The sequence below is a fragment of the Bufo bufo genome, chromosome 8 (assembly GCF_905171765.1).
Source record: "Bufo bufo chromosome 8, aBufBuf1.1, whole genome shotgun sequence".
Taxonomy (NCBI): domain Eukaryota; kingdom Metazoa; phylum Chordata; class Amphibia; order Anura; family Bufonidae; genus Bufo; species Bufo bufo.
Window position 1 is genome coordinate 20,384,915 of NC_053396.1, and position 15,699 is coordinate 20,400,613.

Below are 15,699 nucleotides of genomic sequence, written 5' to 3' on the forward strand. Positions count from 1 at the left end.
ACACGGCCACTGCTGCATCTCCCCGTCGCACAGATGATGACATCCGGGGTGGGGGGTTCAGCCGATAACAGGCCGCAATGGGGACGAGCCTCCATAGTTTTGCGTCGCCCAATACTGAATATTATTGCGTCAGCAAAACAACCAATCGGAAAGTAACTTTCTTCAGAGAAGGGAAAATAACAAGAACCCGATTGGTTGTTGCAGTTTAGATTTACAAGTCATTACATCATCATTATCGTCACATTTGCACTTGTTAACGCTGTCTCTGAAGGTACAAGAAAAAACTATTTTTTTATTTTTATTTTTAGGGTCCTCCTGGGCCTCACGGAAAACCTGGTCCACCCGGATATTCTGGTCCAAAGGTCAGTATTCAAGTCGCAAAGTTTTCCAATGCACCAAGAATTCTTCTATTTGCAGTACATAATGTTGTCAAATTTGGGGCATTTAAGCCCTACCCGCAGGAGCCCCGAAACCTACTAGTAATGCCCTCTTTTGGGCAGGGCCATCCAGTTTCATCCTTGGAAATAATTTGCCAGGATTGTCTCTGAAAATTAGGGACAGTTTCAGCAAATTTGGAACTTTTGTCAACTGTGCCTATAACATCAGTATCCTACAGGTACAGGTTGTCCGGGCTGGCCCCAAAGTGAAAAGGTTTTTTATAGCCCAATGCCTGGCCATAAAAAAAGAACTGATTTAGGAGCAATTCCTAAAAATACAAGTGACAGGCGGCGTGCTCCTGTTTGCTTTTGTAAAGTGGCGCAGAGACCATATACCAGGGATGGCCAACTTACAGACACAAATAGCCAGAAAAAAAAAAAAAGTATGACTACCAGGAGCCACAAGCTATACATTTACACAGGAGTCACCGTATTTTTCGCCCTATAAGATGCACCTAGGTTTTAGCGGAGAAAAATAATAAGAAAAATATATTTTTCATCTGATCTGAGTATTTTTTTCTTATTTTTCATTAGCAGAGAAGAAAAGAAAAAAAAATATTTTTCATCAGACCCCCAATACTCATCTGGCCTAAGATAAGAACTCTAAATCAGACCCCCAAAATAAGACCCCCAATGCTCAGATCAGACAACACAAATCTGACCCCGCGGTGCTCAGATCAGACCCGGCCGTGCTCAGATCAGACCCGGCCGTGCTCAGATCAGACCCCCCTGTGCTCAGATCAGACCCGGCCGTGCTCAGATCAGACCCGGCCGTGCTCAGATCAGACCCGGCCGTGCTCAGATCAGACCCGGCCGTGCTCAGATCAGACCCGGCCGTGCTCAGATCAGACCCCCCTGTGCTCAGATCAGACCCGGCCGTGCTCAGATCAGACCCGGCCGTGCTCAGATCAGACCCGGCCGTGCTCAGATCAGACCCGGCCGTGCTCAGATCAGACCCGGCCGTGCTCAGATCAGACCCGGCCGTGCTCAGATCAGACCCGGCCGTGCTCAGATCAGACCCGGCCGTGCTCAGATCAGACCCGGCCGTGCTCAGATCAGACCCGGCCGTGCTCAGATCAGACCCGGCCGTGCTCAGATGAGACCCGGCCGTGCTCAGATCAGACCCGGCCGTGCTCAGATCAGACCCGGCCGTGCTCAGATCAGACCCGGCCGTGCTCAGATCAGACCCGGCCGTGCTCAGATCAGACCCGGCCGTGCTCAGATCAGACCCGGCCGTGCTCAGATCAGACCCGGCCGTGCTCAGATCAGACCCGGCCGTGCTCAGATCAGACCCGGCCGTGCTCAGATCAGACCCGGCCGTGATCAGATCAGACCCGGCCGTGCTCAGATCAGACCCCCCCCCGTGCTCAGATCAGACCCCCCCGTGCTCAGATCAGACCCCCCCTTGCTCAGATCAGACCCCCCGTGCTCAGATCAGGACCCCGCCATGCTCAGATCAGACCCCCATCCTCCATCTGCAGGTCTGACACGGTCTCCACTGTGACCCGATGCGCACAGCGTCAGGTCAAAGGGCGTCTCCAGCTATTACGTTCTGACACTGTGAGCATCAGGACGTAGTGGCGAGCGAGCTGGAGCTGCAGAGTAGCAACGGACCCCGATCAGGAAAGAAGATCTGAGCATGGGGTGGAGAGTGAGGCGGCCTGACTGCTTCCCAGCTCCACCGCTAGAGCCGCACTTGAAGAGGCAAAGAGCCGTGGATTGGCCTCCCCTGCCATACATGGTTAAGAGGATAGTCCCTGGTGAACCAGAGCGCGATGTCAGTGTCTGCACTGATTGGACTATGTCAGAGCACTCTGGTTCACTACCCATTGAGAATCGGCGGCGGGGGCGCCCCTTAATAGTGCATGGTCTCCAAACCGTATTGGATGCTGAAACTACTGATGCTGATTGCTTGGTAACCGGGGTCCCTAGAAAAAAAATATAGAAGTGCTGGCATCTTTGGAGGCGCAGCTACACCCAGGTAAAGATGTCTGCCATTGTTTGAGGACTTGATAGTCCTACTTTAGGTGCCCATACACATTACACAAATGTTACCTGATTTCTGCAGGACCAAGCTATCATCTAATGTCTATGGGGGTGACTCAACCTTGCCCTGATTAGATATGGTGTCCACGCCGAGTGTGCATGTTCAGAAGGAATAGCTGTTTGCTCTACATCTATCCAAGATGTATGGTCACCATTAGATATCTTCTCTTTTACCAAATTGCAACCTGGGCTATGATTGAGGCAATTGAAGGTGATTTCTGCCCTGATGCTGGACTCGTACATGTCGTTGTTTTGCCGAAGCAGTGATTTACTGCCATTGATTTATTATGGACCCCTCCAGGGCAATTTTCTTTTTCATGACTGCATTTTACACATACTGGGCTAAAAATATATTTTTTCAGTTGGGTTTATTAAAAATTTACAGCGGTTCTTGTGATACATGGAGTTAGAAATCAGTCGCTCCTGAGTCCCGTCTACTGACGGCTCATGCAAAGCCTTATCTCTGATCTCCCAACCTCATAAACATTCATTTAGATCATATGTAAAAAATTTAAAATTATTGCAAATTTTTTTTTTTTTAGCCCAAAAGGAGTAAAATGCAGTCATGAAAAAAAAATTGCCCCAAAAGGTGCCGATAGCCTTTAAAAAGATCCAGTTTACACAGTGCTGTTTATCCTAGTAAAACAATGGATAAACTTGACTGTACTTCCATGCTCCCTACACTGGCGCTCCACCACACTCCGCTAGTCTATTGTAGGGATCAGCATCCTTCGGCACTCCAGCTGCTGTGAAACTACAACTCCCAGCATGCACACTTAACTTGGTTGTTTTTGTAACTCCCATAGAAGTGAAAGTAGGAATCTGGGAGTTGTAGTTTCAGATCAGCTGGAGGTTGCTGAAGCAATGCAAGTCAATGAGTCGGAATTTCGCAAATAATTATTACTCACACCTCCAATCCGTCACGGTATAATCATTTAGAGACGGAGGCTTTGTTTTCACCCGAGAGATCGTGAGTAATAATCATTCGGCTCACCACGTTGCGAAAGTGTGGTCCATTGCTCTTGTACCATGTAAGACTCTGGCAGAATGAAATCACAGGGACGGCGTGATCTTGTAGACGCCCTTGCAAATTTGCTTTTGTGATTTTTGTGAAACATCCCCTCCCCCCTGTATTATAGTATTGGCCATCTTTGTTAGACTTCCCTTCCCCAATAGTCACGTCGATCTAATACAGCGAGAGAGTTACCGCATTGTCCAGCGCGGAAAACACTGCAGAGAAACGTTCCGTTTCTTCCTCCATCTAATCAATAGGACTCCTAACAAAGAGTCCACTTATGAGGAGCCGCAGTATACGAAGGTGCCGTTCATGCCACGAGTCACTAAACAATATAGATAGCAAGCGTCTATAGATATCTTCTCCAGACACTGACAGTAGAAAGCCCCCCCCCCCCCCCCCCCCCCCCAGGTCTGTGCAGAGCGCCATCTAGTGGAGTCCTCTGGTTGTAGTTCAGTAGCACCATTGATCAAGAATGTGCCTGGCAATGTAATGATTCTGTCAGCGAGCGAGTGCCAGATCTAGGGGTTTGTTTGAAACATTTTCCCCTTGACAGTGTCCATATAGTATTCCCAATCATCCTCCTTCACAACGTATTACTTCTGCAGCCAAGTGGAGGATATAAATTATCAGCACAGACATAACTTGTCTCTTCCAGGAAGGGATCAGTGTGATAAAGCAGGGCTGGCAGCCAGATTTCAGTATGTCTACCAACTATAGCGCACAGTACAAACTCCATAGACTGGGGCTCAGGTGCCTACATGTGTTTCCTTCCTAACATGTATGTTCTCCAGTTACAATCCCAATAATAATGGGGGAGGGGGTCTTTACAGCAATCTTGGAGGCTTGCCAAGATCTGGAAGTGAAGTAATTAGCATTGGCTCCTATTATTATGTGTTTATATCATCATTACTGCGCTTTTATTTCAAGGGAATTTGTCACCAGCTTTATGCTGCCTCTGCACACAAGCTCCTGCTTGATAGCTTTCTCCCTGTGCACAGTAATAGGGAGAAGCTGTCAATCTACATCGAGAGGGCGTCTCTTCCTATGCACAGTAATAGGGAGAAGCTGTCAATCTACATCGAGAGGGCGTCTCTTCCTATGCACAGTAATAGGGAGAAGCTGTCAATCTACATCGAGAGGGCGTCTCTTCCTATGCACAGTAATAAGGAGAAGCTGTCAATCTACATCGAGAGGGCGTCTCTTCCTATGTACAGTAATAGGAAGAAGCTGTCAATCTACATCGAGAGGGCGTCTCTTCCTATGCACAGTAATAGGAAGAAGCTGTCAATCTACATCGAGAGGGCGTCTCTTCCTATGCACAGTAATAGGGAGAGGCTGTCAATCAATAGTGAGAGGAAGTTTCTCCCTATGCACAGTAAAAGGAATAAGCTGTCAATCAACAGCAAGAGGGCCTCTATTTCTATGGACAGTAATAGGGAGAGGCTGTCAATCAACAGCAAGAGGGCCTCTCTTTCTATGCACAGTAAAAGGGAGAAGCTGTCAATCAACGAACAGAGGACATTTCTCCCTAGGCACAGTAAAAGGGAGAAGCTGTCAATCTACATCGAGAGGGCCTCTCTTTCTATGGACAGTAGTAGGGAAAGGCTGTCAATCAACAGCAAGAGAGTGTCTCTTTCTATGCACAGTAATAGGGAGAGGCTGTCACTCAACGACGAGGAGGATGCTTCTCCCTATGAATAGTAATAGGGTGAAGCTGTTTAGCAATGATAAGGGCACATCTCCCTATGCAAATTAATAGAGAGAAGCTGTCAATCAACATCGAGAGGGCGTCTCTTCCTATGCACAGTAATAGGGAGAAGCTATCAATCTACATCGAGAGGGCGTCTCTTCCTATGCACAGTAATAGGGAGAGGCTGTCAATCGGTGAGGAGAGGGCGTCTCTTCCCATGCACAGTAATAGGGAGAGGCTGTCAATCAATGACAAGGAGGATGCTTCTCCCTATCAATAGTAATAGGGTGAAGCTGTTTATCAATGATAAGGGCACATCTCCCTATGCAAATTAATAGAGAGAAGCTGTCAATCAACAAAGAGAGGGTGTTTCTCTCTGTACACAGCAATAGGGAGAAAGCTGTCAGTCAGTGACGAGCTCACCACTCATGAATATTGAGGACTCTAAAGCATGCCCTCATCATTGACATGACTCAAGAATTGCACATGATAAACTATGATTTGATGAAAACTCTTACATATCGACAAGTAAGTGACACGCCGCTATAATCATGTTGTCTGTCACTACCGTGTGCTGCCTTCCGATAGGGCACCATCTTCAAGTCGTGACTGAAATAATTGGAAATTCACGTGTCTAAATACACTGGTCACCAAGCCACTGGTCCACAATTACTTATGTAATTATGCTCCTGGAATGTGGCGTAAAATGCGTCAGTGGTGGTCCAGATGTTGCATCGCATGTTAGGCATCTTTGTGATGCAGATGCCCCAAAATGCGTCAAAACTGCACCAAAATTTTGGCACCATAACCTTTTGCAAGGAAACCGACTAGGATAAATTTGTGGCCTCTTTAGACCGTCTACTTAGTAAAGTGCACCATTGTGTTGAGGGCTATCCGGAAAAGCAAGTAGGGTTAATAGTAAGCAAGCAGAGGGGTTTGGGAAGGTGCCAGCCAGCGGTGCTATAATATCAGCAGCCGGCGAGGAGATTACCCATCTGAGCTTGGCAGCGCCCACTGACATTCATTCACAGATACCGTGCATCTGTGTCAAATCATCCCTCGGCCTCCTGCTGCTTCACACACATCCAAGAAAAGCTAATTAACCAGCTCCCGGAGCATGTATGGGAAGCCGGGAAGATTGTACGCGCCTACCTGCTGAGCCCCCAGAGCCGACAACAGCTTGGGTTATCATAAGGATGTCTTCCAGACCTACCACCGGGCCTACAGCAGCCGGCCCGCCAACCGACCACAGTGACAAGTTTATCAGACTCGGGCAGTTTTTCTATTCCCACCGATCTTTGGGGCCTTCGCTTGCACAGCAGATGTCACGGAGGGAGTCTGTGTCATTATTCGTAGTCCATCCAGTATATCTTACTCATCAACTCCGCAGTGAAAACCCCAAAAAATGCGCAGGAAAACCACACAGTCACCGAGGAAAAAAAGTGCAGGGAATTGTTGCCAGTGTGAAAGGTGGTTTTATTCGTATAGACCGGCACTCCCCTTCATGACACAGATATTTTCCGTTTTTTTCATTTTCGTTTTTCACTTCCCAGAGCCGTAACTTTTTTATTTTTCTATTCACAGACGTATAAGGGCTTATTTTTTTTTTACTGCACAAGTTGTACTTTCTAATGGCAACATTTAATATCGCATGCAATGTCGTGGGAAGCTGGAAAAAAATACTAAATTGGGTGGAATTGAGAAAAATAGTTTTATGGGTTTAGTTTTTACAGTGATTCCTATGCAGTAAAAAAAAATAATAATTAATTCTCTGGGTCAGTACGATTACAGCAGTACTATATTTTTTTTCATGTTAATACTTTTGGGGGAAATTTTTTTTTTCTTTGCATTGACATATTCTGACCCTTATAACTTTTTTATATTTATGTCTATGGAGCTGTGTGAGGGCTCCTTTTTTGTGGGGCGACTTGCATTGATACCATTTTGGATTGACTTTTTGATCACTTTTTTATTCCATTTTTTTTCCCCCCGTAATGGAATAAATATTTTTTATTTAAATTTTATTTAATTATTATTTGTTTGTTTTTATTTTTAAAATGGGGGTGATATTAATTTTTAAATCTTTTTATTTGACACTTTTTTTTTTTTTTTAACGTGTGACTCTGTAACCAAACTGCTCCCTCAGTCTTGGGCAGGGGGAAGCATTTGAGCCCCCAGAAAAAAAAAAGGCCGCTCAGATGCCATGACAATTGACCGCGGCATCTGAGGGTTTAAATGTCCGCGATCGGCGTTATTGCCGATCACAGTCAATATAAACTACAAATTGGCGTGGTAATAAAAAGCAGGAAGTGCGCATCTATACCGGAGGGGGGGGGGGGGGCAGATCCTGCTCTTGTGGTCCGCTGCTAATGGCAATCCCCAGCAAAAATGCATACAATGGAGGATGCCCGCAAGCACTACAATAGACATCCTACACAGGATAGCCAATGTGTGAAAGTGATGAACAATAACTTTTACAATGACAGGTGCACTCTGCGGTCTTACTAAACCCTCATACTGATGTAACCCTCATGCTGATCACAGACAATACTTCCAGCAGGCACCTTGCAACTACGGGACCTGCTCAGATCCTTAGTGGGCACCACCTTTAAAGCCCCGACTTGTGCCGTACATGTAGGGGTTAACTTAAAGGGGTTGTCCAAGCAGGGAAAATCAAAATGGCTAAAAGTGATATAAAAGAAGTCCTTCACTGCCATCTACCCAATCCCATCTGCTCTTCACTTCCTAGTCCTGGCTGGACATGTAGGAAATGCCTGAAGAGGCCTTCTCAGCGAGTGACCGACTGCAGCCAGTACCTGACCGTACAGGCATCGCCATGCATTTTCTACGTGTCGAGCTGAGACCAGCGGGGGATTGCTGAGGGTAGGAATCTCCGTTTTTTTTTTATATGTTGTTCCTAATGAATTCACTCGCCCTCTGGACAACCCATCGAAAGCAGATCTCTGACCATAGTATTCTGCCCCGTTAAAGGGCAACCTATTAGGAAGACGGGTCCGCCTGTTCATACCCCCCTCAGCAGTGACTGATGGCCTAAATGAAAGGGTTGATAAGAAATGATAAGAAAATGCATATTTAAAAGGGGGCTCTCATGCAGAAGCCAGAGTGGCTGATCGGAGCGGCGAGGAGCAGGTAAGTAGTATGACTCCTCTATTTACGGAGGCAGGATGCGGACAATTATTTCCGGAGAACGCCTTTTTAAAGTGATTTTTGTACAAGCAGTAAGTTGCCAAGTCTTTGTTCCAGTATTTGGATGTAGACCCGGGCTCTGAGGATGGAGTGATGTCATTCCAAATCGGGGATCTCCTTTTCTATTTCTGTTTTAATGTTCCATTTATTCTTTTCTTCTTTCCAGGGTCAAAAAGGGGATCCTGGCCTGTCTCCGGGAAAATCCATGAACGGATTAAAGGTATTCTCATCACGTTATCTCTTTTCTGTGTAGTCAAAACCTTGGCAAGTCCTTCCAGGCAGCGATGCCACGTCCGGCTCCTGCCAAGAACAATGTCCCTCTTTTATTTTATAGCATGTATTGGTATTTAGTGGTGATGGAACATAAAGGTTACCTAGCAGTGAGCTATATGAAGAAGGGGGAGCGGGCGAGGAGCTGCCTCACAACCGCCTGCAGTCCACCCCCAGGCCGGCTGAGAAGCTCCATCCAATTGCCTATTGTTATATTAGGAAATTGTACCTACCGTAGCATAAATATGCTGTGACCTAGTAATCTACATTGGTAGCCCTTAGGCAATTTTTAGGTGAGCGCGTTCATTCCGAGAAACACGCTCCACGAGTTATTTCACTCGCGTTTTGGCTTTCCGTTTGTCAGATCCATTATAGGCTCTCACAAGCGGTCCGAAACGGATCAGTTTTGCCCTAATGCATTCTGAATGGGAAAGGATCCGCTCAGAATGCCTCAGTTTGCCTCCGATCAGTCACCATTCTGCTCTGGAGCGTTTTGCTGTCCGCCTGACGAAGCGGAGCCAAACGGATCCGGTCCTGGGACACAATGTAAGTCAATGGGGACGGATCCGTTTTCTCCGGCACAATAGAAAACGGATCCGTCTCTCCCATTGTCGTCTTGGCTATGTTAAAGATAATACAAACGGATCCGTTCATGACGGATGCATGCGGTTGCATTATTGTCGCCAATCCGTTTTTGCAGATCCATGACGGATCCGCCCCAAAACGTGAGTGTGAAAGTAGCCTTAGTGATTTTTTCACAACATGATAATGATGTATAGTGTTGTGAATTCCAGTCTACTGGACTGTTATCATGGCATTATGTGATAACAGTTAAGTAGATCACCGGTGAGACCACAACTTTATAAATCATTATAAGCGCTAATTTATGACGAGGCACACGCCTCTACGTATCTAGCGGCCGTGCAGAGGGGAAGACTAAGTCCGGCGTGAAAAGCCAGTCTTAGTACATGTGCCCCATTGTTCTCTTTTGCTCTTTGTAAGTTATTCCTTCATCTTAGCTCTTCGGAAATGCTGGAGTGAGACATATGTTTTGCGCCTGTAACAATGTCGATGTGCTGCCACCGGCTTCCTGTGGGACATATAAATCTCGTGTGTAATAGAGTAACACGATGTATCGCACCAGAAGGCTGGCATCGATAGCCACCACATCTTTTCCGTCGAGGTTATCTGCTTGTTCTGCCTGCCACTCGATGTACTCACTTTTCCCTTTCTCTAGGGAGACCCTGGATTGGCTGGGCTAACGGGCGCTCCTGGGTCCCTAGGTCGAAAGGTGAGTTGGTTTTCTTTTACGATTCATTCATAAGGATGATTTGAGGTGTAGGAGATGGAGATTGGGACATTCTTGAACCTACAATGGGGCGCCTCTACCTTTCCAGGAGATTACTTGAAGCAGGTCTAGACTTTTCATCTCGAGCTCAGGCCTTTGGATTAGAGATTGCCTTTGTGACACAGTATTTCATACAATCCTACAGATTACCAAAGTTAGGTGTCGAAGACATTTTTATGAGCTGGCCTAAAGTAGATCTCAAGTTTTGTGTCCTGGGGGGAGCTGGACACAACTGATGTATGTGACGTGCGCTAGGCCTGGTGTCTATAGACTAATAGCGCTGGACTGAAAATTGATGAATGCAGCATTTCTCCGCCCGCCACTCTTTTACATCCAGCACAGGATGAATATGAACAATCCCATAGATAACTATAGCATTAGTTCTAGCTGGTGTTTTCTGTACCACGCTGGAGGGAAACCGAGAGGTTCTGCTTCAGCTATGTATAAGGACCAGGCTCAGTCCGGGAAACACGGCCCGTGTGTCAGACACTTCTCCCAGATGATGCTCAGGCCTTGTCGTAAATTAGGCGCACCTCCGGCAGTCCACGCGCCTGGAGTAAAAACGACTCTCGCCCCGGATGGGAGTAGTTTTCTCTACGCTTTTATGCCTGTTTCGGGCTCCCGTCACTCTCTTGCAAGATGCCAGCATGGTGTAAGGACGCCTGTTCAAAAAAATAAATATTTTGCCGCACAGGCATTAAAAAAGAAGCAAAGTTGGGTCTTGCAAAATTTTTCATGCAAAAAACTGGCGTAATGGCCATCGTAAATGACATTCAATTAATTTCAGTGGGGGGGGGGGGGGGGGGGGGTGTAATCTACACAGAAAGCTGCATCCAAAACTGCTCCAAAATTCTGCCTCCAAATCCACACCTGAGTATTTTCCGGTGGATATATGTGTCTGCGTTGTTTTGTCTCATGCATGACATAAATTTCCAAATAAAACCTTAATGTAACCACCATGTGCTCATTATTTTCTGCTCCAGCCAAAAACCTCATCCCCAATCAGTGAAGAATTCCCTAATGGATGTGAACTTCCCAATGTCTGGCAGCCAAATATGAACTTGTCATCCTGTGTATTTCTTACATACGGCATAGATCACACTTTCTAATCCGCACCACGTCTGTTCTGCTGCGCAGTTGTGGCGGATTTCATACCAATCGGGCGAAATCTGCTACAAATCTGCTTGTAACCTGTGGATTTTGCAGCAGAAGTAATCTGTGGCGTGCGGACTCCTCCTTATATGATCAGCTCAGACGCACGAGCCACCTTCAGTCGTAGATATCTCTGTAACAGACCTGCCGTGGGTGAATTTAACTTTAGGGAATATTTGCATGGGAGGTTTTTGACCGTGCGCTTAAAAATCCACTGTAAAATTGCTGCAGTTTTGCGATACGGTTTCCAGCCACGCGGCTTGCATATATGGAGCAGTTTTTAGTGGGGTTTTTTTTATGCACTTTTGACCGTGTAGTCAGAAGTATGTAGTGTAAATATACTGTAGGGTCACCTGCACGCGATGCGGGTGATCGCACATATGGGTACTTTCACACTTGCGGCAGAGGATTCCGGCAGTCCGGACGCAAACGGATGGCATTTGTCAGACGGATCCGGATGCATTGAAATACCGGATCCATCTCTCCGGTGTCATCCGGAAAAAACGGATCCAGTATTAATTTTATTTGCGTTTTTAAAGGTCTGCGCATGCGCAGACCCGAAAGCCGGATCCGTTTTGCCAGAACACTTAATGCCGGATCCGGCACTAATACACTTCAATGTAAATTAACGCGGGCAAGTGTTCAGTATTTTTGGCCGGAGAGAAAACTGCAGCATGCTGCGGTATTTTCTCCGTCCAAAAAAACGTAAGAAGGAGTGAACGGACGCACCCTGAACGGATTGCTCTCCATTCAGAATGCTTTAGGATAAAACAGACCTGTGACGGAACTCAATACCGGAAAACAAAAACGCTAGTGTGAAAGTACCCTAAGATCCACACGAATTTCCGTGCAGATTTATGTGCGTTTCGGCAACATATCCGCACCAAAATCTGCAATTTCTAATTGATTTTGATGCGGTTTTGCAGCAGCTTTCGCCCCTTCATTAGAAAAGGTAAATTTCCACACGGAAAAATCCGTAAAGTGTAAATGGGATTTGTGTTATTCCATACACTTAGCTGGTACTGTGCTACGCTGTGATTTTTCCACATGAAAAAAAACACACCCATATTCTACAATGTGCGCAGGTAGCCTTAGAGGGAGTTTTATATCTGCCACAGTTTTTTTTTACTTAAAGGGGTTGTCCTATCTTGGACATTGGGGGCATATCACTAGGATGTGCCCCCATTGTCTGATAGGTGCGAGTCCACTAAGTGACGGAGGATGCACTGCGCATGTGTGGCCGCCCCCCATTAATTTCTGTGGGAGTGGCGAAAATTTTCGGAAGTTCCATTGAAATGAATGGGAAACGCAAGCGTGTCCACCGCTCCATTCATTTCTATGGGGCTTGCAGCAATTTTTAAGCTCCCATAGAAATTAATGGAGGGCAGGTACACATGTCCATGATGGGACAACCCCTTTAAGAGGAAATCCCCCCGAGGAGGAGAGAGAACTAGGAGTCCATTTACGTGTACTGATGAAGATCAGCAGTGAAGATGGGGAAAAGCGATCAATAGAAATCATCTTGCCAGTGCAGCAGATCGTATCGTTGTTTAGACCAGGGATGCCCAACCTGCGGCCCTCCAGCTGTTGTAAAACTACAACTCCCACCATGCTCGTCTGTAGGCTGATAGGTGTAGGCTTTCCAGGCATGCTGGGAGTTGTAGTTTTATAACAGCTGGAGGGCCGCATGTTGGGCCTCCCTGGTTTAGACAGTACGATCTGCTGCCCAGGGACAATGAGGGTCGTTTACACCTTTTTACGCCTGTTTCCCCTTCCCTCCTTACTGTCGGAGGATTCGCCTAATTTATGATGAACCATGCGCCTCGTCATAAATTAAGCGCACCTCCAGCAGTCCGTGCGCCTGGAGTGAAACCTACTCCAACCCCTGACCTCGTGAGGCGTAAAAATCTATAAATTTGTCAGGGCCGAAACCCCAGCCCAACCCCTGCCACTCCCAAGTGGCAAGGATGGCGTAAAACATGTTTGAAATCCCCTACGTTGTCAGAGGATGCGCCTAATTTATGGCAAGGTGTCTTGTCAAATATTAGGCGCAGTCTGTGCGGCTGAAGAGAAATCTACTCCAGGCCCTGACTGGACTCCAGTCACTACCCAGTGTCAGGGGTGGCATGAAAACGCAGCAGGTGACAACACATTGCAAAAATATGCATTTTTACCGCAGTGGCATTCACCTGTAAAAACTGCAATTGTGGGAAAAAATACATTATTTATTATTATTATTTATGTTTTTTTTTTTTTTACAACAAAACAGCAATGTGTAAATCCACCCTTGAGTTATTTGACAGGTGTCATCATCAACATCAGGTGTGATGGGATGTGGAGGCCTCCAGCCTGGGGAAGAAGCAGGTGCTGTCACCATGTGGAGACCTCCAACCTGGGGAAGAAGCAGGTGCTGTCACCATGTGGAGGCCTCCAACCAGGGGAAGAAGCAGGTGCTGTCACCATGTGGAGGCCTCCAACCTGATGATGAAGCAGGTACTGTCACCATGTGGAGGCCTCCAACCTGGGATAGTGAGAAAGAAGCAGGTGCTGTCACCATGTGGAGGCCTCAAACCTGGGATAGTGAGAAAGAAGCAGGTGCTGTCACCATGTGGAGGCCTCCAACCTGGGGAAGAAGCAGGTGCTGTCACAATGTGGAGGCCTCCAACCTGGGAAAGAAGCAGGTGCTGTCACCAAGCAGGTGCTGTCACCATGTAGAGGCCTCTAACCTGGGGAAGAAGCAGGTGCTGTCACCATGTGGAGACCTCCAACCTAAGGAAGAAGCAGGTGCTGTCACCATGTGGAGGTCTCCAACCTGATGATGAAGCAGGTACTGTCACCATGTGGAGGCCTCCAACCTGATGATGAAGCAGGTACTGTCACCATGTGGAGGCCTCCAACCTGATGATGAAGCAGGTACTGTCACCATGTGGAGGCCTCCAACCTGGGATAGTGAGAAAGAAGCAGGTGCTGTCACCATGTGGAGGCCTCTAACCTGGGATAGTGAGAAAGAAGCAGGTGCTGTCACCATGTAGAGGCCTCCAACCTGGGATAGTGAGAAAGAAGCAGGTGCTGTCACCATGTAGAGGCCTCTAACCTGGGGAAGAAGCAGGTGCTGTCACCATGTAGAGGCCTCTAACCTGGGGAAGAAGCAGGTGCTGTCACCATGTGGAGGCCTCCAACCTGGAGAAGAAGCAGGTGCTGTCACCGTGATAATGGCTGACGTGGAGAGGACGGGTTGTATGGACTTTGTATGCTCTGTATAAGTGGTGCTCGGCATTAGATCGTCACTGTGGCAGCCAGGAGATCTCTGCGTGGTCAGAGGTGGGCAGACGTATGTGTTCTCTGTGTCCAGTTCTGCTTCGCTTTATGTATACCTTTGATTAAAGCTGGTGCAAGTTGTATGGGTCTGATGATTGTGCTCCCTTGTGATGGTATTTTTTACTTTCATATGAGCACACGGAAGTGAACTTCGAGCTGAACTTCACATATATTTAAAAAATTCTAAGCATTCACCTACTTGGCCGGAGCTGATGCTATGTCTTCATGTCCAGGGCGGACAGATAAAAACAAAAATCCTACAACTGCTTCTTCCTAGCAGCAGTGTTATGGTGGGTTCACACATCGATTTTTAGTGTTGATTCTAGTGGTCAGTGGTGTTTTTACGCCAACATTTTTTTTGCAGTAAATACACCAGCTCCAGATGTTAGCTGAAAGTCTATGGGAAACAGCGTACAGACAAGGGGTCATTTACAAAGACCAGTGTTTTACGCCGGTCTTTGTGCCCCCCAACGACCCCCAGGTCCAATGCAAAACCACAGACACCACGTAAGTGGCATCAGTGTTCTGCCAGTGATTATTCATGGACCACTGATGGGGCAGTGGCTGTGGAATACAGATGACACACGTCGGGCAAAAAACGGATACCCTGACCAAACACGGATCCTTTACAGAGTTCTTCGCCGGTGAACCACTGACCATCTTATTCACGGATGTGTGAATAATAGGCTGAATTGTGTGTAGGTACCCTGCGAGACAGTTGTGTTTTGTGTCCTGTAAGGCTCCATTCACATGTCCACAATTCCGTTGCTCATTTTGCGGAATGGAATTGCGAACCCATTCATCTGCATGGGGCCGCACGATGTGCTGCCCGGATCTGATTTCGATCCCGGAAAAAATAGAACATGTCCTATTCTTGTCCGCCATTGCGGACAAGATTAGGCATTTTCTATTAAAGGCAACCTGTCACAGGGATTTTGTGTATAGAGCGGAGGACATGGGTTGCTAGATTAATCGGTTTTTTTTACACAATAAAAGCACACAGAGCTATGGGGACTGGGTATTGCGGATGTGCTAGCGGCCATCTAGCTTCCTATGTGCTCAGCTCTATACACAAAATCCCGGTGACAGGTTCCCTTTAAGTGCCGGCGATTCGCGGTCCACATTGCCGGTGTCCGTGTTTTGCGGATCCGTGGATGGAGCCTTAGGGCCAATAAAAGCTAAAAAAAAACACCTGACTTGCTTAGTATTTTGT

The 15,699-nt window shown here is 47.0% G+C and overlaps 1 protein-coding gene across 1 annotated transcript in view; it reads left to right on the plus strand.

Annotated features, from left to right (window-relative positions):
- COL27A1 (collagen type XXVII alpha 1 chain) overlaps nt 1–15,699 on the plus strand; it is a 282,597-nt gene that overhangs the window by 60,398 nt on the left and 206,500 nt on the right. The window contains exons 5-7 of the mRNA XM_040404975.1: nt 309–362; nt 8,565–8,618; nt 9,906–9,959. Of these exons, the coding sequence (XP_040260909.1) occupies nt 309–362; nt 8,565–8,618; nt 9,906–9,959 (162 nt within the window). The remainder of the gene's footprint in view (nt 1–308; nt 363–8,564; nt 8,619–9,905; nt 9,960–15,699) is intronic.